Source organism: Cetorhinus maximus, chromosome 1 (genome assembly GCF_964194155.1).
Source record: "Cetorhinus maximus chromosome 1, sCetMax3.hap1.1, whole genome shotgun sequence".
Lineage (NCBI taxonomy): Eukaryota > Metazoa > Chordata > Chondrichthyes > Lamniformes > Cetorhinidae > Cetorhinus > Cetorhinus maximus.
Genome location: NC_135879.1, coordinates 245,470,772 through 245,492,880, shown reverse-complemented (window position 1 = coordinate 245,492,880; position 22,109 = coordinate 245,470,772). Strand labels below are relative to the sequence as shown.

The 22,109-nt window shown below is 47.1% G+C and overlaps 1 protein-coding gene across 1 annotated transcript in view; it reads right to left on the bottom strand.

The window, feature by feature from the left end:
* Positions 1 to 3,006: 3,006 nt before the first annotated feature.
* The window catches only part of LOC144688510 (uncharacterized), a 45,906-nt gene continuing 26,803 nt past the window's right edge, over positions 3,007 to 22,109 (bottom strand). Inside the window, exons 3-9 of the mRNA XM_078555172.1 lie at positions 20,508 to 20,655; positions 13,798 to 14,034; positions 11,421 to 11,668; positions 7,715 to 7,889; positions 7,053 to 7,113; positions 5,052 to 5,151; positions 3,007 to 3,144 (exon numbers count right to left, since the gene is read on the bottom strand). Of these exons, the coding sequence (XP_078411298.1) occupies positions 3,100 to 3,144; positions 5,052 to 5,151; positions 7,053 to 7,113; positions 7,715 to 7,889; positions 11,421 to 11,668; positions 13,798 to 14,034; positions 20,508 to 20,655 (1,014 nt within the window). The 3' untranslated portion in view covers positions 3,007 to 3,099. The remainder of the gene's footprint in view (positions 3,145 to 5,051; positions 5,152 to 7,052; positions 7,114 to 7,714; positions 7,890 to 11,420; positions 11,669 to 13,797; positions 14,035 to 20,507; positions 20,656 to 22,109) is intronic.

Here is a 22,109-nt window from a genome sequence, read left to right as displayed (position 1 = left end):
ATTATGAGTGGCATGGACAGAGTAGATAGTCAGAAGCTTTTTCCCAGGGTGGAAGAGTCAATTACTAGGGGACGTAGATTTAAGGTGAGAGGAGAAAACTATAGAGGAGATGTGCGGGGCAGGCTTTTTAAGCAGAGGGTAGTGAGTGTCTGGAATTCGCGGCCAGAGGAGGTGGTGGAAGCAGGTACGATAGTGGTGTTTAAGAGGCAGCTTGACAAATACATGAATAGGATGGGAATAGAGGGATATGGACCCCAGAAGTGCAAAATGTTTTAGTTGACGGGCAATATGATCGGCGCAGGCTTGGAGGGCCGAAAGGCCTGTTCCTGTGCTGTACTTTTCTTTGTTCTTTGTTTGTTCTGAGGAAAGGTAGAAAAGAAAAGGAGCACCTCCTCCCTCCTCACCAAACCCCCTCAGTCACCAAACTCTAACTGAAGTACTTGACTGCAGACAAAGTCAGCACTATAGGATAGCCTCTGAAAACCTGATTAAGCTAGTTATCTAATTAACTGGTTGCAGCTGCAAGCAGAGTCAGGGTCAAGCTGCCTGGTTTAAATTTCAAACAATGCTTGGCAGTTAACTGTCAGTCACCATCACTGGTGCATTCGCTACGGTAATGCCTCTACCAATCAGAGTCCACTCGCCAACCAACCAGCACTCTCTCCGTATACAGTATAAATTGTTGTTTTCCCCTTATATTGGTATTCTTGTGAAGTGTCCTGATGAGTTCAAGACTAAAACCTTTGACACATCTTTTATTTCCAGCAATACTCAAGTTCTGGCCTCCCAAACTACTATTTGTAAACTCAGAATCTTGTTTACTTTTTCAATCGCCTCGCAACTTAACAGGTCACCTTCAATGATCTTTGCACATAAATCCTGTTCCTGCGTCCCTTTAGAATTGTATCCTTGATTTTATATTCTCTCTCCACGTTATTCCTATTAAAATGTAATACTTGATAGTTCCCTGCATTAAACTTCATCTGCCACATGCCTGCCCATTTAATCAGCCTTTCTATTGCCCTCTTGAAGTTTGTTACTATTCTCATTACTGTTCACTCCAATGCTGGTTTTTATGTCATCTGCAAATTTTGCCCTTTACACCCAAGTCCAGGTCATTAACATATATATATTCCTAATACCTTTCCGATAAAAGGTCATTGACCTGAAATATTAACTTGTTCTCTCCACAGATGGTGCCAGACCTGCTGAGTGTTTCCAGCATTTCAGGAGTCAAATATGCTGTGGATAAAGGGGAACTGGTGGATGTGCTGTACTTAGATTTCCAGAAGGCATTGGATAAGGTGCCACGTCAAAGGTTTTTAGGGAAAATGAAAGCTCACGGTGCAGGGAGTAACATATTGGCGTGGATAGAAGATTGGCTCGCTAACAGGAAATAGAGTTTAGAAGAGTAAGAGGTGACTTGATTGAAACCTTTAAGGTCCTGTGGGGGTCTTGACAGGGTGGATGTGGAGAGAATGTTTCCTCTTGTGGGGGAATCTAGAACTAGGGGTCACTGTTTAAAAATAAGGGATCGCTCATTTAAGACAGACGAGGAGAAATTATTTCTCTGAGCATCATGAGTCTCTGGAACTCTCTTCCTCAAAAGGCAGTGGAATCAGAGTCTTTGAATATTAAGGCAGAGCTGGATAGATTCTGTTTTAACAAGGGGTGAAAGGTTATCAGGAATGTGGGGTTGAGGTTCCAATCAGATCAGCCATGACCTTATTGAAGGACAGAGCAGGTTCGAGGGGCCGAATGGCTGACTCCTGCTCCTGGTTCATATGTTTCTTTCAGATTCAGCATCTGCCGTATTTTGCTCTTGTTCTGTTACTGTCCCCGGTGGTTACCACTGTCTCCCAGTAAAAAAACAGCCATTTCCCACTGCTCTGCTTCCTGCCCCTTAGCTGATGTTGTTTCTATTCTGTCAGTGTCCCTATGATTCCTTTGGGCTTTCATGTTGCTAACAAGTCTATTCTATGGTTCTTTGTAAAACTCCCTTTGAAAGTCCATATACACATTTGCTAATGAAATTTTCACTTCAACTCAAATCAAGTGAGTCAAACATGGTCTGCCTTCAACAAATCCCTCTTCACTTTCACTCATGAGCCTATATTTTTCCCCAGTAGAGTGTCAGGATGATTGAAGAGCTCAGGCGGGTGGATGTCACCCCTGGGCCCAGGTAAGAATCTCATGCTTAAAGAGTTCGGAGCCATGGCCAACAACAGAACCAGTGAATTTTCAGTGGTGACGACGGGAGGGTGAGAACCTCGAGGGACGGCAGAGAGAGGATCCTCTGGCAAGGGTAGTTGTGTTTAAGCACGCGAGGAAGGTAAGGGGTCACCACCCCATTTGTATTCTTTGACCTAGTTTATTGCACATTGAACTTGAAAGTGAGAAGCTCCAACAAGCAACAGAACAGGACCATGACAACTCTCTGTTTTGTAAAAAAAAACCCATCTGGTTCACTAATGCCCTTCAGGGAAGGAAATCTGCCGTCCTTACCCGGTCTGACCTACATGGGACTCCAGACCCACAGCAACGTGGTTGACTCTTAACTGCCCTCTGCAATGGCCCAGCAAGCTACTGAGTTCAAGGGCAATTGGGGATGGGCAATAAATGCTGGCCTTGCCAGTGACACCCACATCCCAGGAAAGGATAAATTTTAATGAATTCCCACCCCTACATTGCAACTGAAGATGAATCTCATCCAGGCGAGGTGGCATTTCTAAGAGGTGCTGCTGATGTTTTAAAAGCCTGGGGTGCTGGAGATTTATTGATCCTTAGTCTCATTATTTTCTCCATTACCATCCTTAACATTATTTACTGTGAGGACTGAATAAAGGATCAGTAGCAAGTCTGTCATTTCAGTTAGTCTGTCACCACTGTTATGATGACCCAGCTGCAACGCACTTTCTCACAATATTGATGTAAAAGCCTCCCCTGTTGTCACTCATATCTCTCGTACTCCAACCATTGTGGCTGTGACAGAGTGACCAGACAATGTTTATTTAAATAAATCTTTATTTACACGATAGTGGATGTGACAGTAAGGGTGAGAGTTCCAGAACTCAGCTCTGACAGACACTCTGGGCCAGTTCACTGCCAGGAAACCTTCTTCCCTAACACACGGTTGGTGATCTTCTGCAGAGAAAGAAAAGTGGGAGAAAAGGTTGATCAGTGTGAAACAGGAACATATAGATCCCAGGACAGACACAGCTTTCAACACAGAGCAGCGTTTCTTCAATAACCTTTCCAATTACAGACAGACAAATTGCAAAAACACCTAAATGTAAAATAACGTTCTGGTGCAATATTGGCGGGATAAGGATAAACGCTGGGACGCGGGTCCGTCACTCACTCCCTAAACGCTGGGACGCGGGTCGGTCACTCACTCCCTAAACGCTGGGACGCGGGTCGGTCACTCACTCCCTAAACGCTGGGACGCGGGTCCGTCACTCACTCCCTAAACGCTGGGACGCGGGTCCGTCACTCACTCCCTAAACGCTGGGACGCGGGTCCGTCACTCACTCCCTAAACGCTGGGACGCGGGTCCGTCACTCACTCCCTAAACGCTGGGACGCGGGTCCGTCACTCACTCCCTAAACGCTGGGACGCGGGTCCGTCACTCACTCCCTAAACGCTGGGACGCGGGTCCGTCACTCACTCCCTAAACGCTGGGACGCGGGTCCGTCACTCACTCCCTAAACGCTGGGACGCGGGTCCGTCACTCCCTAAACGCTGGGACGCGGGTCCGTCACTCCCTAAACGCTGGGACGCGGGATACCTGATTCCCGGGCTGCCTGTCTGCAAACTGAGGACTGAATGTACAGACTGGATCCCTGGACTTGGCTTCAATCAGCTCAGATTCTGGGATCAGGCTGATGGTGGGATTCCTGTGGTTGAGTCCTGAAGTAGGGGGGCACTGTTTTAGGACAGAGATGAGGGGAAATTTTCTCTCTGAGGGTTGTGCGACTTTGGAACACTCTGCCTCAGAAGGTGGTGGGGGCGGGGTCATTGAATATTTTTAAGGCAGAGGTAGATGGATTCTTGTTAGGTAAGGGAATCAGAGGTTATCAGGGTTAGATAGGGAATGTGGAAATCAAAACACAAGATCATCAGCCATGATCTTATTGAATGTCGGAGCAGGTTCGAGGGGCCGAATGGTCTACTCCTGCTCCTAGTTTCTCTGTCCATATGTTTCTGTGACAGCCCATCCCAAGTGCCATGAGGTAGCAGCAGATCAGTTTAGAGATCGTGTCCATATTATAATTGGCCATTCACAGAGACATGTGTTATTGTAAACACACACACACACACACACACACAGCGCGCGCCCACACACACACACAGCGCGCGCCCACACACACACACCGCGCGCGCCCCCACACACACCCACACCGCGCGCGCCCACACACACCCCCACACCGCGCGCGCCCACACACCCCCACACCGCGCGCGCCCACACACCCCCACACCGCGCGCGCCCACACACCCCCACACCGCGCGCACCCCACACCGCGCGCGCCCACACACACCCACACCGCGCGTGCCCACACACACCCACACCGCACGCGCGCACACCCACACCGCATGCGCGCACACCCACACCGCATGCGCGCACACACCCACACCGCATGCGCGCACACACCCACACCGCATGCGCGCACACACCCACACCGCATGCGCACACCCACACCGGAACACTCGTTGAACTAAATTGCTGTTCCTTCACTGTCGCTGGGTCAAAATCCTGGAACTCCCTTCCTAACAGCACGGTGGGTGTACCTACACCACATGGACTGCAGTGGTTCAAGAAGGCAGCTCACCACCACCTTCTCAAGGGCAACTAGGGATGGGCAATAAATGCTGGCCCAGCCAGCGAAGCCCACATCCCGTGAAAGAATTAAAAAACACACATGTGCACTCTCATGTTCCCAGAGGCACACACGCCAATGTGCACTCATTCACGCCCACGCACTCACACACGGACTGATTAACGCTCCGAGCTCTGGCCTGTGATTGAGGGGCTGCTGTTGAGAGAGACCTACCTGTTTATACAACTGAGCTTTCAGCCTGTTGGTCTGATACTCTGCCCTTCGTCTGTCCTCCTCTCGTTTCCTGCTCACCTCTGGAAGCTGCTCGTAGAGGCTGCAAAGGGACAGATAAGGGACTTTAGTGAAGTCTGACCACATCACTCCTGACTCTGGTACAGTACAAGGGCTTTCAATGGGGGAGTGTCCCGGGGTTGGGGGGGGACGGGGATATTGAGCTCATTCAGAACCATCCTGCCCGTTGCTCCATCCCGGGTCCCGGACCCTCTCTCCACCCCATCAACCACAGGGACACGGACCCTCTGTCCCTCCTCTTCACCCTCCTGGGGCCCAGACCATCACCCCACTCCCCCTCCCGGGACCCAGACTCTCACCCCATCTCTCCCCACCCCACCCTCACCTCCCCCGGGACCCAGACTCTCACCCCATCTTCCCCTCCCGGGACCCAGACTCTCTGCCCCCCCCACCTTCCCCGGGGCACAGACCCTCATCCCATCTACCCCCCACCCCCCCGGAACACAGACCCTCGCCCCATCCCCCTGGGACATGGGTTGTCATGAAGATATTAACGTATATAATGTTAATGGAAATTATTTTTGCATTGGACTTGTAGTTGGGTCTGTGTCTGTGGGTGTGAGTGTGTGCGTCTTAATTGGATTAAAGCCAGCTAGTCTGGGTGCTTTGATGTTTGTAGTTTTGAGGTGTAAACAGTAAGGTCGAGGGTACATTTGCATTTTGTTGAATAAATCATTCAAAGACTGGGGGTGAAATCTTGCACCTAGCTAGGAGACACCAAGCAATATGTTTATATTACTGATAAAATTGGTGCTATGAAAGGGGTTTTATTGTTAGAGGCGGAGTTCAAAGGGCCAGGTGATACAATGAGAATTTACATTCAAAGATATAACCCGAGAGGAGTTTGTGTGTGCAGTTCGGGGGCGTGGATGATCTAAGATCCCCATGAGCCCACAGTTGTCAGCGAAGGAGCAAATTGAAAGGAACCCCATTTTGAGCTTGCAGGATAAAATGTGCTTTGCCTGGAGTCTGTTTAAGTCTTTGGGGTATTGTTGCCTTGGGGAAGTTTACCTGGGAGTGATTAGTTTGGGGATTTGTTTAATAGTTATTATAGTAGTAATTTGTAGACATATGCATGTGTTTAATACCTTGTTAAATTAATAAATGTTTAATTTAAATTATATAAAAAACCTCTTGAGGCTTGGTGGTTTTTAATTCTTGAATTCAGAGCTGCAACTCAATTATAACCCATTGAAAATCTAGGTTGTGACACTTGTTTAAAGTCTCCCTCTGGGATTTGAAATAACTCAGCCTTTACCAACAGCTGCATCATAACATGGACCATCGCCCCGGGACATGAACACTCTCCCTCCCCATGGGACACGACCCATCTCTCCCGCACCCCCCACGAGTTACTGAATTCAATCTCTCACAACTTTGACCTGGTGGGATTTGAGCTGATGCCTCCCCCGGGTTGTTGGAAAGTTCTGGGATCAGTGCCTCGGGGGAAAGCAGGGAAGAATCCCGGGTGACCAGCAGCGTTCCATCATTTGGCCTATTCAGAGGAGAGTTGCACTAACAGGACAGGGTGAAACATCTCGACACCCATCGTCACAAGATTCCGAGGGGACTTGATAGGGTGGACGCTGAGAGATTGTTTCTGCTGGTCGGGGAATTGAAAAGACGGGGGGGGTTACGATCTGTGGATAAGGGGACGGCCATTTAGCACTGAGATGAGGAGAAATTACTTCAAAGGGCTGTGAATCTTTGGAATTCTCCACCCCAGAGGGTTGTGGATGCTCCATCACTGAATATATTTCAGGCTGGGATAGACAGGGAATTAGGGGATATGGGGAGTGGGTGGGAAAATGGGAGTTGAAGCCCAAGATCAGCCATGATCGTGTTGAATGGCAGAGCAGACCCGACGGGCCGAGTGGTCTACTGCTGCTCCTATTTCTGATGAAGACCCGGGGTAACACTCACCGTTTGGACCTGTCAAACATTTCCCTCTTTGGGATTTTCCTCTTGAATAAAATAGCTTCGGCTGAAAAATACAAGAGAGAGAAGGTGACTCTGGCATTGGGTAGAACTGTTAAACATGTTGAACGCTGACAACAAAATACACCCAAATCTCAAGGGGCAGGATATGAGTGTCGCTGGCAAGTCCATCCTATCCCATTACCCATCCTAGATAACATCCCCCCCGCCCCACGCCCCCCAAGCCCCACCGAGTACACCCGAATAGCTTGCTAGGCCACGTCAGAGGGCAGTTCACATTAGTGTGGGATTGGAGTCACATCTTGACTCACACAGGTAAAGAACAGCAGGTTTCAGTAGTGAACCAACTGGATTTTGACCACATGGTCACTTTTACTGGTCCCAGCTTCTTAATATCCGATTTTTTTAATGCAGGGCCCTAGGTTACAGGTCCAGGGACCTAAGCACTGCACTACTACATTCAGTCAGGGTGACAACAACCCCATGTGGAATACGAAGTAGTTCTCCCAGGTTGACAGTGGTTAGATTAAGCAGGATGGGTGGGTAGAGAGACTCGTGTGGCACATCAACAGCAGCGTGGACCAAATGGCCTGTTTTGGTGTTGTACACAAGGTGTAATATGGAATTGGGTGTAAACGTGTGCTCACCAAGCTGATAGCCCCTCCTATCCCTGGGGCCTCTCTCCTGGGGCTGGTTGAAAAGTCTCTCTCTCTCGCTCTGCAGAATGCTCTGTATCTTCCTCTCTTCCATCAGTAACTCCAGGCGCCTCACCCGTTGCCGGGAATGGGAGATGAAATCCGGTCTGTTCATGTGTAAGGCTTCCTGTCAAACAGCAAAATAAAACAGACACCCGTGGACTCGGTACTGAGCCACAGCACACCAGAGCACTCCTGGTTTCAATCCCGATCTTCGGGAGGTCTGCCTCCTCTGAAGATGCTGATTCTCTGCCGGGAAACAGCTCCATCGCTGCTGAGCCCAAGAGGTTATTTCCCATGCGTGGACTGTCTCGGCTTACCAGACTTCCCTCCCCGGCTCACAAAGAAATTCTCTGGCATATGTGAGGATCCCATCCCCAGATAAGCCCTCCATTTTCTCCCTAATCCCATCACCACCCTTCCCCCATCTCATCACTCCAAAAATTACACCTCCACCACTCTCAACATCTTTTCCACAATTAATGTTGGGCCCTGACTGACTGGAGACATTTAATCAGGCATCAATAATATTTCAGTCGAATTCTCTGGTGCTTCCAAGAATGAGAGGTGATCTCATTGAAACATATAAACCTCTCTGAGGGGGTGACAGAGTAGATGCCGAGGGGGCTGTTCCTCATGGCTAGAGGTTCTGGAGCGAGAGGGCATGGACTCAAGGCAAGGGAGTGGACATTTCAGACCGAGAGGAGGAGAAAACGAGGAGGGTTGTGAATCTTTGGACTTCTCCACCCCAGAGGGTTGTGAATGTTGAGTTGTATTCAGGGCCAAGATTGAGAGACTTATTTTTGGAAATGAAGGAAATCGAGAGAGATTTCAAAGCAGGCTCTTGGGGCTGTAAAGTCAACTCCTGCTCCTCTTTATTAGATAAGAGCATTAGAAATGTGAGAAATAGGAGTTGGAGAAGGCCATTAGACCATCGATGATGCTGCTCTGCCTTTCAATATCATGGCTGATCTTCCACATCAATTTAACCTTCCCCCATTATCCACATACACCTCGATTCCCTCAGGACACAAAAATCTATCAACCTCTGTCTTTGATATACTCAACGATGGAGCATCCACAGGTCTCAAGGGTAGAGAATTCCTAAGAGTCACAGCCCTTCGAGTGAAATAATTTCTCCTTATCTCAGTCCTAAATGGCGGACCTTATCCTGAGAGTGTGACACCTACTTCAAGACTCTCCAGCCTGGGGTAACACTCTCTGTGTCTACCGTTAAGTTAAGCCCTTTAAGAATTTTATATGTTTCTATTAAATCATCTCTCATTTTTTTTAAATTCAAGGGAATACGCAATCGCTCCTCATAGGGCAATCTTCCCTCATCCCAGGAATCAGTCTGGTGAACCTCCATTGCACTCCATCTAAGGCAGGTATATCCTTCCTTAGAGGAGGAGACCAAAACTGTACACAGTGCTGGTGTCACAGAGAAAGATACAAATAACTTCCCAGAAATACTCGGGAGCCAAGGGTCAAGTGAGAAGGAGGAATTGAAGGAAATTAATATTAGTAAAACAATAGTGCTGGAGAAATTAATGCGACTGAAAGCCAATAAATCCCCAGGGCCTGATAATCTACATCCCAGGGTACTAAAGCAGGTGGCCACGGAAATAGTGGATGTGTTGGTTGTCATCTTCCAAAATTCTGTAGATTCTGGAACAGTCTCGGCAGGTTGGAGGGTGAAAAATGTAACCCCACTATTTAAAAAAGGAGGAAGGGAGAAAACAGAAAATTACAGACCAGTTAGCCTAACCTCAGCAGTAGGGAAAATGCTAAAGTCTATTATAAAGGGTGTGATAACAGGACACTTAGAAAATATCAACAGGATTAGACAAAGTCAACATGGATTTATGAAAGGCAAACCATCCTAATGGAGTTTTTTGAGGATATAACTAGCAGAATAGATAAGGGAGAACCAGTGGATGTGGTGTATTTGGATTTTCAGAAAGCTTTTGATAAAGTCCCACATCAGAGGTTAGTGTGTAAAATTAAAGCACATGGGACTGGGGGTAATATATTGGCATGGATTGAGAACTGGTTAGCAGACAGGAAACAGAGAGTAGGAATAAATGGGCCTTTTTCAGAGTGGGAGGCGGTGACTAGTGGGGTACTGCAGGGATCAGTGCTTGGGCCCCAGCTATTCACAATATATATCAATGATTTAGATCCAGGAACAAAATGGTTGGCAAGTTGACTCTGATTGGCTGCGGTGTTGCCATGGAGAAATCAACTTGGGGATCTATAGGCTCACCAAGCTCTCAGGTAATTCAAAATAGGTGCAAGGCTTGAACATATTGGTCAAGGCAACACCCTGAGGAATGAGCCAGCGAATGGCTGTCACTTGTTTTATTTAGCTGAACCAGATGCAATGTTCTTTCTGTCTGTGAACAGCAGAGCCCTGTAGATTACTATCTGTACCTTCCAGTATATGCAAACGCACCACCCTGCCAGCCCGACTGACAATCTTAAAATGGTTGTCAGTGTAATTCTTAGCACACCGAGAATTATTTAGCAAGTGTTGTCCAATCGCGGAATCACATCTAATGTCGGACACTTTGTTTTGAGTTTTGCAAGTACGGACTGTTTGGGTCCGGTCTGTACCCTGCCCATTGTGAACAGCGGCTGGGACACGCTGTTTGATATGATCTGCCAGTCTTTGGGATGCACAGCCTACATACCAAGCATCACACTGGCACTGAAATTCATATACCACATTATTCATCTATGTGAAAGGCAGAATGTCTTTTTGGCTTGACGGCAGCATCCTGTTAGCGGTGAATACCACTCGTGTTGCTACTGCATCATAGCAGCGCGAAACAGCTAGCTTCACCTGTTACTCAAATTTTTCACATTTTATAAAATAATCCTCAGTGTGCTAGAATTACGCAGAATCACATCTGTACAACCCACACCCCAATAACAAATCTCAATTTATGATTGTCAGTCGGGCTGGCAGTGTGGCACATTTACGTGTACTAGAAGCTACATATATTAATACACGGGGCCCTGTTCTTTGCAGACAGAAAGAACATATACATGCATTGCGCCTGTTTCAGCTAAACAAAATAAGTGACAGCCATTCACTGACTCATTCCCCAGGGCAATGCCTTGACTAATCAGGGTCGAGCTTCCTGGCTTAAATTTCAAACAATGCTTGGTAGTTAACAGTCAGTCACCATCAATTAGTGCATTCTCCATGGCAACGCCTCTACCAATCAGAGTTGACTTGCCAACCAATCAGCACTCTCTTCTCATACAGTATAAATTGTTGGTTTTCCCCTTGTATTGGTCTATTTGCAAAATGTCCTGATGAGTGCCAGACAAAAAGCTTTGACATGTCTCTTTCTTCAGTAATACTCAAGTTCTGCACTACCAAACTACTAATTATTTAGAAACTGTTTGAGTCTCAGCTTATTCTTAGCTCTTGTAGCTGAATGTTAAAATGCCTCCATACCCAACCCTGTTACAATGGGAGACTGAGACTCCACCAGACACTCTACCATTCACAACCATCGCTTAATTAGCAAGTTTGATTCACTGAGCTAACACAGCACTGATTACTTGTGCTTTAATCTTCCCTCAACAGCGTGTGCCTGTGGCTGGAAAGTTTCACCATTATTGCGAGTCACACAAAGTTCCTTACTTTCAAGGTGATGCGTATTAAGGGGGAAGGATTCTTCAGAAGAGCATCGGTCTGTGCAGGTTCCTGGCCCCAGGCTCTCGCAGTATTGCTGATCCATTGCTGTTGTAGCTGTTTCTCTCGCAGTGGTTCTCTGCACAAGGTGGTTGATGGTAACAATTCGAAATTGCCTGAAGTGCAACTGTGGCAGGGCCCTGGATCATTCTCCTTCCTCGAGGCCCACTTCAGCTCAGTGGCAGGAATGAACCAGGCTGGGGTTTGATAAAATAAAGATATTAACTCTCACTCAAAAACTACACGTGTCATCACACCTGTACAGCCTGTAACCCAAAACAACCCCAATAGAAAATCACACCTGTACACCCCACACCCAGTAACAAATCACACCTGTACACCCCGCACCCCAGTAACAAATCACACCTGTACACCCCACACCCCAGTAACAAATCACACCTGTACACCCCACCCCCAATAACAAATCACACCTGTACACCCCACACCCCAATAACAAATCACACCTGTACGCACCACACCCCAGTAACAAATCACACCTGTACACCCCACACCCCAATAACAAATCACTCCTGTACACCCCACACCCCAGTAACAAATCACACCTGTACACCCCACACCCCAATAACAAATCACACCTGTACACCCCACACCCCAATAACAAACCACACCTGTACACCCCACACCCCAATAACAAATCACACCTGTACACCCAAGTAACAAATCACACCTGTACACCCCAGTAACAAATCGCACCTGTACACCCCAGTAACAAATCGCACCTGTACGCCCCAGTAACAAATCGCACCTGTACGCTCCAGTAACAAATCGCACCTGTACACCCCAGTAACAAATCACACCTGTACACCCAAGTAACAAATCGCACCTGTACGCCCCAGTAACAAATCGCACCTGTACGCCCCAGTAACAAATCGCACCTGTACGCCCCAGTAACAAATCACACCTGTACACCCCAGTAACAAATCGCACCTGTACGCCCCAGTAACAAATCGCACCTGTACGCCCCAGTAACAAATCGCACCTGTACGCCCCAGTAACAAATCACACCTGTACACCCCAGTAACAAATCGCACCTGTACGCCCCAGTAACAAATCGCACCTGTACGCCCCAGTAACAAATCACACCTGTACGCCCCAGTAACAAATCACACCTGTACGCCCCAGTAACAAATCACACCTGTACGCCCCAGTAACAAATCACACCTGTACACCCCAGTAACAAATCACACCTGTACACCCCAGTAACAAATCACACCTGTACACCCCACACCCCAGTAACAAATCACACCTGTACACCCCACACCCCAGTAACAAATCACACCTGTACACCCCACACCCCAGTAACAAATCACACCTGTACACCCCACACCCCAGTAACAAATCACACCTGTACACCCCACACCCCAGTAACAAATCACACCTGTACACCCCACACCCCAGTAACAAATCACACCTGTACGCCCCAGTAACAAATCACACCTGTACACCCCAGTAACAAATCACACCTGTACACCCCACACCCCAGTAACAAATCACACCTGTACACCCCACACCCCAGTAACAAATCACACCTGTACACCCCACCCCCAATAACAAATCACACCTGTACACCCCACACCCCAGTAACAAATCACTCCTGTACACCCCACACCCCAGTAACAAATCACACCTGTACACCCCAGTAACAAATCACGCCTGTACACCCCAGTAACAAATCACTCCTGTACACCCCAATAACAAATCACTCCTGTACACCCCACCCCCAATAACAAATCACTCCTGTACACCCCACATCCCAGTAACAAATCACACCGATCTGTTGAGGGTGGGGATTCAATTGAAGGGGACTGAGGTGGTCGACTCCTCCCTCCAGTGAGGAAGCCAGGAAAAGAGGTCTTTGCGTTCCAAGTATACGCTCCTGGTATGAGTGTTTGAGAAAGTGAGATCCAAATAATAAAAGATGTAAAAATTATCAGAACTGTTCAGATTTTGGGGCTTAGGTTTTAGAGTGAGGGCCACTTGGAATTGAAGAGGTAAAGCCCTCATAGGCTAGAGTTTCACAGGAACAGGAGGAGGCCATCCAGCCACTTGAACTTGTTACAAAGGAACAAGAGGAGGCCATTCAGCCCCTTGAGCCTGTTACACAGGAACCGAATTATGCCATACAGGCCCTTGAGCCTGTTACCTGGGAACCGTAGGAGGCCATTCAGTCACAGCTGATCTGTGTAACTCCATTTCCCCACCTTTGCTTCATATCTCTCAAGGCTCTTACACAACAGCCATCTCATTCAGACATCGGGTGATGAATCGAGTGGGTGATTCCTGACTTGAATGGAATGAGGCTTACCTGGCCCAGCTGATGTCCTGCCGTCTTTCCCAGGAGCCCTCTCTGTGTGTGAGCTGCCCTTCCTCTTCCTGTCCTTGTCCCTGGCGGAGCTGCAGCCAGCGGGAGAGGCTGAGTGCTGACGGTGACTGCCCAGAACAGCTGGTCGACGCAGGGCTGGCTCTGAATCTGGCGAAGGGAAGGTCACACCCACATCGCGAGTCCGTCTCCCCTTAGCACTTGCGACAATGGGCGGAGATTCTGACACATGGCGCAAAACAATGTTACAGACAGAGAGAGGCGGAGTATGGGGAACATCTATCTCTACGATAACAGGGGCATCCAGCACATTGAGGGACTGGCGGGTATGTATGTGTGTGTGTGCGTGTGTGTGTGTGTGAGGGGTTGAGGGACCCGGTGTGGAGGGGTTGGATATATGGGAAGGAATTGAGGGATTTTCTAATCGGATGACACTGGTGAGCTGTTATTATTGCCCTGATATATTTACAGCCAAGCACATACTGTGGACCTGAAGTGACATATAGTCCAGACTGGGGGAGGTGAGGGTGGTGCTAGCAGACTCTTCCTAAACTCGCTGGGTTTTCTAACACTCTGGCCGTGTTTTCTGGTACGTGTCCACAAATTACCAAGTTATTGGGTCATAATCATTGAGGTCTACAGCACAGAAAAAGGCCCTTCGGCCCATTGAGTCTGCGCCAGTCAAACAAGTACCTAACTATTCTAATCCCATTTTCCAGCACTAGGCCCATAGCCTTGTATGCCATGGCATCGCAAGTGCACATCCAAATACTTCTTCAATGTTATGAGGGTTTCTGCCTCTACCACCCTTTCAGGCAGTGAGTTCCAGATTCCCACCACCCTCTGGGTGAAAAAATTCTTCCTCACATCCCCTCTAAATCTCCTGCCCCTTACCTTAAATCTATGCCCCCTGGTTACTGATCCCTCCACCAAGGGGAAAAGTTCCTTCCTGTCTATTCTATCTATGCCCCTCATAATTTCATACACCTCAATCATGTCCCCCCTCAATCTCCTCTGCTCCAGGGAAAATAACCCCAGTCTATCCAATCTCTCCTCATGACTAAAACTCTCCAGCCCAGGCAACACTCTGATAAATCTCCCCTGCACTCTCTCTAGCGCAATCACAGCCTTCCTATAATGCGGATTCCAGAACTGCATGCAATACTCTAGCTGTGGCCTAATCAGCATTTTATACAAATCCAGCATAACCTCCCTGCTCTTATATTCTATGCCTCAGCTAATAAAGGCAAGTACCCCATATGCCTTCTTAACCACCTTAAGGGCTACCTTAAGGGACCGGTGGACATGAACACAAAGGTCCCTCTGATCCTCGGTACTTCCCAGGGTTCTACCATTCATCATGTATTCCTGTGCCTTGTTTGTCCTGCCCAAGTGCATGACCTCACACTTATCCATTAAATTCCATTTGCCACTGATCAGCCCATCTGACCAGCCTGTCTATATCCTCCTGTAATCTAAGGCTATCCTCCTCACTATTCACCACCCCACCAATTTTCGTGTCATCCATGAATTTACTGATCGACCCTCCTACATTCAAGTCTAAATTGTTGATATATACCACAAACAGCAAGGGACCCAACACCGATCCCTGTGGAGCCCCACTGGACACAGGCATCCAGTCACAAAAACAAGTTCTATAAGAATAGCAATGTTAATGAGAACACCATTACCTCCAAGCTGCCTGACACTCTCTCACTATCCCAAGCAGAACATACATCACAAGGTCAAAAAAAGTGTTAGGAGCAGACCAGATGGCCACACCAGCCTGATCTGCCATTTAATACCATCATAGCTGCTCTGATCTTGGCCTCAACTCCACTTTTCCGCCTGCTCCCATATCCCTTGATTCCCTGAGAGGCCAAAAATGCATCTCCCTCAAAGTTAAATATATTTAACGATGAAGCATCCACAACCCTCTGGGATAGAGAATTCCAAAGCTTCACAAACTATTTGAGTGAAGAAATGTTTCCTCATCTCAGTCCTAAATGATCAATCCTAAGGCAGTGACCCCTTTCCTAGATTCCCCAACCAGGGGAAGCAGCTTCTCATTGTCGACTCTGTCAAACCCCTTCAGAATTTTGTAGGTTTCAACGGGATCACCTCTCATTCTTCTAAACTCCAGAGAATATAGGGCCCAATTTACTCTCATCCCAGGGCCTAATCTAGTGAACCTTCGCTGTACTGCCTCCCAGTAAAGCCTTCCTCAGATATGGAGACCAAAGCTGCACACAGTAGTCCAGGCGTGGTCGCACCAAAACCCTAAACAAATCTTGCAACACTTCTTTATTCTTGTACTCCAATCCCCTGGCAATAAAGGCCAACATGCCATTTGCCTTTCCAACTGCTTGCTGCACCTGCATGCTAACTTGCTGCATTCCTTGTACGAAAACACTCGAGTCACTTTGAAAATCAACACTTAACGTTTCACACCTTTTAAAAAATACTCTGCTTTTCCATCAAAGTTAATAACTTCACACTTCCCCACCTTATACTCCATCTGCCATCTTCTTGCCCATTCATTTAACCTGTCCATATCTCTTTGCAGCCTCTCTGTGTCCTCCCCACAGCTTATCTTTCCACCGAGCTCATTATCAAGCGCAAATCAGGATACTTTACTCTTGGGTCTCTGTGTTGAAGTCATTAATATAGATTGTAAATAGCTGAAGCCCCAGCACTGATCCTTTGCAGCAGTGAACTGGTGCCAACTTGAAAATGCCCTGTTTATCATTGCTTCCTGCTTGTTCTTCCAACCCTTTACCCATATTTTACCCTCAACTCCAGGAGTCCTTGTTCTTGCCTATTAACCTTTTGTGACTCCTAATCAAGTGCCTTTTAGTAATTCGAGTAAACTACATCGACTGCTCCCCTTCATCTACCCTACTCCTCACATCCTCAAAAAAAACTAATAAATTTGTCAAAGGTGATTCCCCTTTCATAAAACCACGTTGACGTTGTCTGTTAAAGCTTTGATTTTCTCACTGCATTTTCAGGCCTTCCCTAATAATAAGAGTCCAGCACTTTCCCGATGACTGATGTCAGGCCAACCGGCCTGTGATTTTGTTTTTTTTTTCTTTCTCTCTCCTGGCTTGAATAGCGGAGTTACATTTGCCAACTGCCAGGCTGCTGGAACTGTTCCAGCACCTAGACAATTTTGAAAAATCATCACCAGCGCAAAACCCTAGGACATAGGCCATCGGGTCCCTGGGGATTTATCATATTTTAGTCCATTAAGTTCCTCTAACGTTTTTAGTCAACTGATATTAATTATTTTAAGTTCCTCACTCTTTTGAGCCCCAGGTTACCTATGTTTTTGGTATGTAATTTATGTATTCTACCATGAATTCAGATGTAAAATGTCATTATTTCCTATGATAATTTTTCCTATCCCTGTCTCTAAGGAACCAATGTTTACTTTAGCTGCTCTCCTTTTTATATACTGTAAAAGCTCTTACAATCTTTTCATATTTCTGGCTCGTTTACTCATTCTATTTTTTTCCCTTTTTATCAACTTGCTGGTCACCTTTTGCCGATTTCTAAAACTCTCTCAATCGTCAGACTTACTCCTATTTTTTGGAACATCATTAGCCTCGTCTTTTAACCTGATACTTTCCTTAACCTCCTTAGTCAGCCACAGATGGATCTTGCCCACTGAGTTTTTTTTTTAATGAAATGTATTTTCGTTGAACATTTTGAATAATTTCTTAAAATACTTCCCATTGTTTGGGTAAATAAATTAAAAGACAAAGCACTGAATAATTGACGTTAGCCAGCTCTCCCCTCATACTAAGCAACTGGTTTGTTTAAGTTTAAGATTCTTGCTTTCTACTCAAAACTCCTCCTCATCTCAGTCCTAAATAATCAACCCGTGACCCTAAGGCTGTGTCCATGTTCTAGATTCCCCAGCCGAGGGAAACAACACCTCATTATCAACCCTGTTAAGTCTCCTCAAAATCTTGTGCCACTAGTTCCGTCTATCTAGAGGTGTCAGCTGTGGCTCAGTTCATAGCACCCTCGCCTTTGAATCAGAGGGTTGTGGGTTCATGACCCACTCCCGGAAACCAAGAACTGTGATTATACTCGAAAGAGTTGCAATCTGTGACTGTTGATAACTCGAAAGAATTTTTAGTTCCGTCTATCTTATTAAGAATGGTTTGTGCATTCAGATGAAGAACCTTTAATTTTACTTGTTTAATCCATTATGATTTGTTTGGACCTTATTCATCAACGCACTATTACCACTAAACTCTCTATCCCTTCCTGTCCCACTCTGCTTGTCTTTATCCAAGTCGATAAACTATTCCATGGCCTTGACTTCTCTCTTCGGATTTCTAAACCTCCCTTCATCTGACCCTTCTCTCCCTTTTCATTTGAAGTCTTATCCACAACCGGAGTTACACAATTCACCAGGACGCTAAACCCAGCCCTGTTTAGATGGAGCCCCATCCCAACGGAACAGTTCCCTCTTTCCCCAGTACCAGTGCCGCACAAGTCAAAAGCCCTTCCCCCACCCCCACACCACTCTCTGAGCCATGCATGTAATTCTCTCATCTGCTTGACCCTATGCCAATTTGTATGTTGCTCAGATAGTCATCCAGAGATTATTACCCTCAAGCTACTGCTTTATTAATTTACAGCTCCACAAACCCTCTAGCTATGTCTTTGGTTCCTATGTGGACCAGAGCAACTAGATTCCTTCGGTGTGGCAGGGTCAATATCTTAAAACTCCCTTCCTAATAACAATGTGGGCTGTGCCTACTCCATACAAGCCCCAGAGGATGGCTCACCAACAACTTCTCGGGGTGCCCGAGGATGGGCCCCTGGGTTGGGAATTCAGTACCAGGACCACAAGGCTACAGTACTAGTACATGGAAAGACTGAGACACCCAGTAAGGCAGGAGATTTCAGTCATGAAAAGCACCAGGCTCTCAGGCTAATAGCCTTTTCTATGGTTCCGAGACAACCTCATGCTCTGTCAGAAGGCGAGGCAACAACTCCGGAATGATATCAATGGTTTGGTTGAATAGGCGAAAAAGTGGTAAATGGAATTTAATTCAGAAAAGTGAGGTAATGCACTTTCAGAGGGAAAACAAAGTTAGTGAACACACAATAAACAGAAGGACAGTGTGAGGGGTAGAGCAATAGGCTTGGAGTGCATGTCCACACATCCCTGAAGGTGGCAGGACAAATGGATAAGGTGGTAAAGAAAGCATATGGAATGCTTTCCTTTACTGGGCGAGGTATTGAATACAAATGCAGGGAGGTAATGATGGAACTGTCTAAAATTCTGGTTAGGCCACAGCTGGAATTTTGTGTACAGTTCTGGTCACCACATTATAGAAAGGACATAACTGCTCTGGAGAGAGTGCAGAGGAATTTTACAAGAATGTTGCCAAGGCTTGAAAACTGCAGCTATGAAGAAAGATTGGATAGGCTGGGGTTGTTTTCCTCAGAACACAAGAGGCTGAGGGGTGACTTAATTGAGGTGTGCAAGATTAAACAGGAAAGGCCTGTTTCCCCTAGCTGAGGGGTCAACTACCAGGGGGCATCGATTTAAGGTGGTAAAGGATTAGAGGAGACATGAGGAAAACCTTCTTCATCCAGAGGGCGGTGGGTATCTGGAATTCACTGCCTGGTTTAGCAGTGAAGGCAGAAACCCTCAACTCATGTAAAAGGTACCTGGATCTGCAGCTGAAGTGATGGAAGCTGCAAGGCTACGGACCAGGTGCTGGAAGGTGGGATTAGAATGGGTGGTTAGTTTTTTCTTTCCTCTTTTCTGGCTGGCACAGACATGATGGGCTGAATGGCCTCTTTCTGTGCTTTAAGTTTTCTGTGGTTCTGTGGCAAACACTGAGTAGGGGCCATGAGTCATGCAAAGTGGCCACTCAGCTGCCTCCCCAGCCTGCCACTTCTGCTTCAGATTTTACAGCCTGTTGGCTGAGGACCACAGACAGTCGGTCATTCATTACGTGTGAGCCAAGGTAGTGGCTGTTCGGCCATGAGGGGAACACCCACTCTGACAGCTGCAGTAACTGAAGAGCCTCTTGTGGGCAGGGTTCCTGATTCATCCTTTTGCTCCTTCACTGAGATGGGGGTGTTAGTGCCAGGAGACCCTGCCCCATCCACGCCCAACTGCCCCACCCACTGACTCTTGCTTTCACATAAGGGTCAGCCTTGAATCAATGGTGGCGGAGTCAGAGATTGTGGATCCAAGTCCCACTCCAAAGGCTTGAGCACATAATCCGCTGAGGGAGTGCTATACAGTCAGAGGTGCTGTTTTCCAGATGAAGCTTTAAACCCTGTCTGCCCTCTCAGATGGACGTAAAATATCCAATGACACTATTTCGAAGAAAAGCATGTCATGGCCAACATTTATCCTTCAATCACCACAATGAAATAGATGATCTGTTATCACATTGCTGTTTTTGAGGTCTTGCTGTATGCAAATTGGTTGCCAAGTTTCCTACAGGACAACAGTGACTACACTTACTGGATTGGCTGTGAAGCTGTTTGGGATATCGGGGGGGGGTTCATGAAAGGTGCTACAGAGCTACAAGTGTCATCTATCTGAGACTCCTGGGCTCCAGAACCTCTCTGCTCTGCGTGACCTGGTTCCACACCAGGTTAATAAAGAAACCACCCACCAAACAACACACCAACTCCTCCCAGGCACTTACCTGTCTGCACCCCCTGGTTGACCAGCCTGGTGCACCTCTTGTTGATTAGTTTGCTGGAGGGGCCGTGTGGTGGATGGGCAGAGGGGCTTTGAGTGGACGTGGAGTCGGACATGGTTACGGGTACGGTGAAGCTTTGTGCTCCAGAGATCTGTGGAAGGAAACACAGGAGATATGGCTGAACAATCATATTCCTTAAGAACATAAGAAATAGGAACAGGAGTAGAGCATTCAGCCCCTCGAGCCTGCTCCGACATTCAATAAGATCATGGCTGATCTTCTTGTGTTTCGATTTCCACATTCCCTATCTAACCCCGATAACCTTTGATTCCCTTACCTAACAAGAATCTATCTACCTCTGCCTTAAAAATATTCAATGACCCCGCCTCCACCACCTTCTGAGGCAGAGAGTTCCAAAGTTGCACAACCCTCTGGGAGAAAAAAATTCCCCTCATCTCTGTCCTAAAAGGGCGACCCCTAATTTTAAAACAGTGACCCCTAGTTCTGGACTCACCCACAAGAGGAAACATCCTTTCCACATCCACCTTGTCAAGGCCGTTCAGGATCTTGTATAACTTCAATCAAATCACCCCTCACTCTTCTAAACTCCAGTGGAAACAAGCCCAGTCTGTCCAACCTTTCCTCATAAGACAATCTGGTAAACCTCCTTTGAATCGGTGTCGGTGCAGACTCGATGGGCCGAAGGGCCTCTACTGCACTGTGATTCTGTGATCGATTCTGTGAACCGCCTCCAATGCATTTACATCCTTCCTTAAATAAGGAGACCAAAACTGCACACAGTATTCGAGGTGCGATCTCACCAATTCCCTGTATAACCGAAGCACAACATCCTTACTTTTATTTTCAATTCCTCTCGTAATAAAGGATAACATTCCATTAGCCTTAATTACTTGCTGTACCTGCAAACTAACTTTTTGTGACTCGTACTGGAACACCTAGATCCCTCTGCAGCTCAGAATTATGCAGCCGCTCTCCATTTAAGCAATACTCTGCTTTTTTGTTCTTCCTGCCAAAGTGAACAACTTCACATTTTCCCACATTAAACTCCATTTGCCAGATGTTTGCCCACTCACTCAACCTATCTATATCCACCTGTAACCTCATGTCCTCTTCACCACATACTTTCCTACCTACCTTTGTCTCATCTGTAAATTTAGCTACCCTGTCTCCACTCCCCTCATCTAAGTAATTGATGTAAATTGTAAAAAGTTGAGGTCCCAGTACAGACCCCTGTGGGACTCCAGTTGTCACATCCTGCCAATCAGAAAAAGACCCATTTATGCATACTCTCTGCTTTCTGCCAGCCAGCCAATCTTCTATCCATGCTAATATGTTACCCACTACACCATGCACTTTTATTTTCCGTAATAATTTTTGACATGGCACCTTATCAAATGCTTCAGTGACAGGAGGCTGCTGCTGCAGCCCCCATTACACAGCAACCAGTGATTGGTGAGCCAAAGACAGCACGGTTGGGCAGGGGGGGGGGGGGGTGGAAAAGAGATGGCAGTGAACCGGAGTGCCATCATGTGAGCCTGCCAATCTCTTCCCACCGCCCCCTAGCCAGCAGCAGGGAGAATGAAG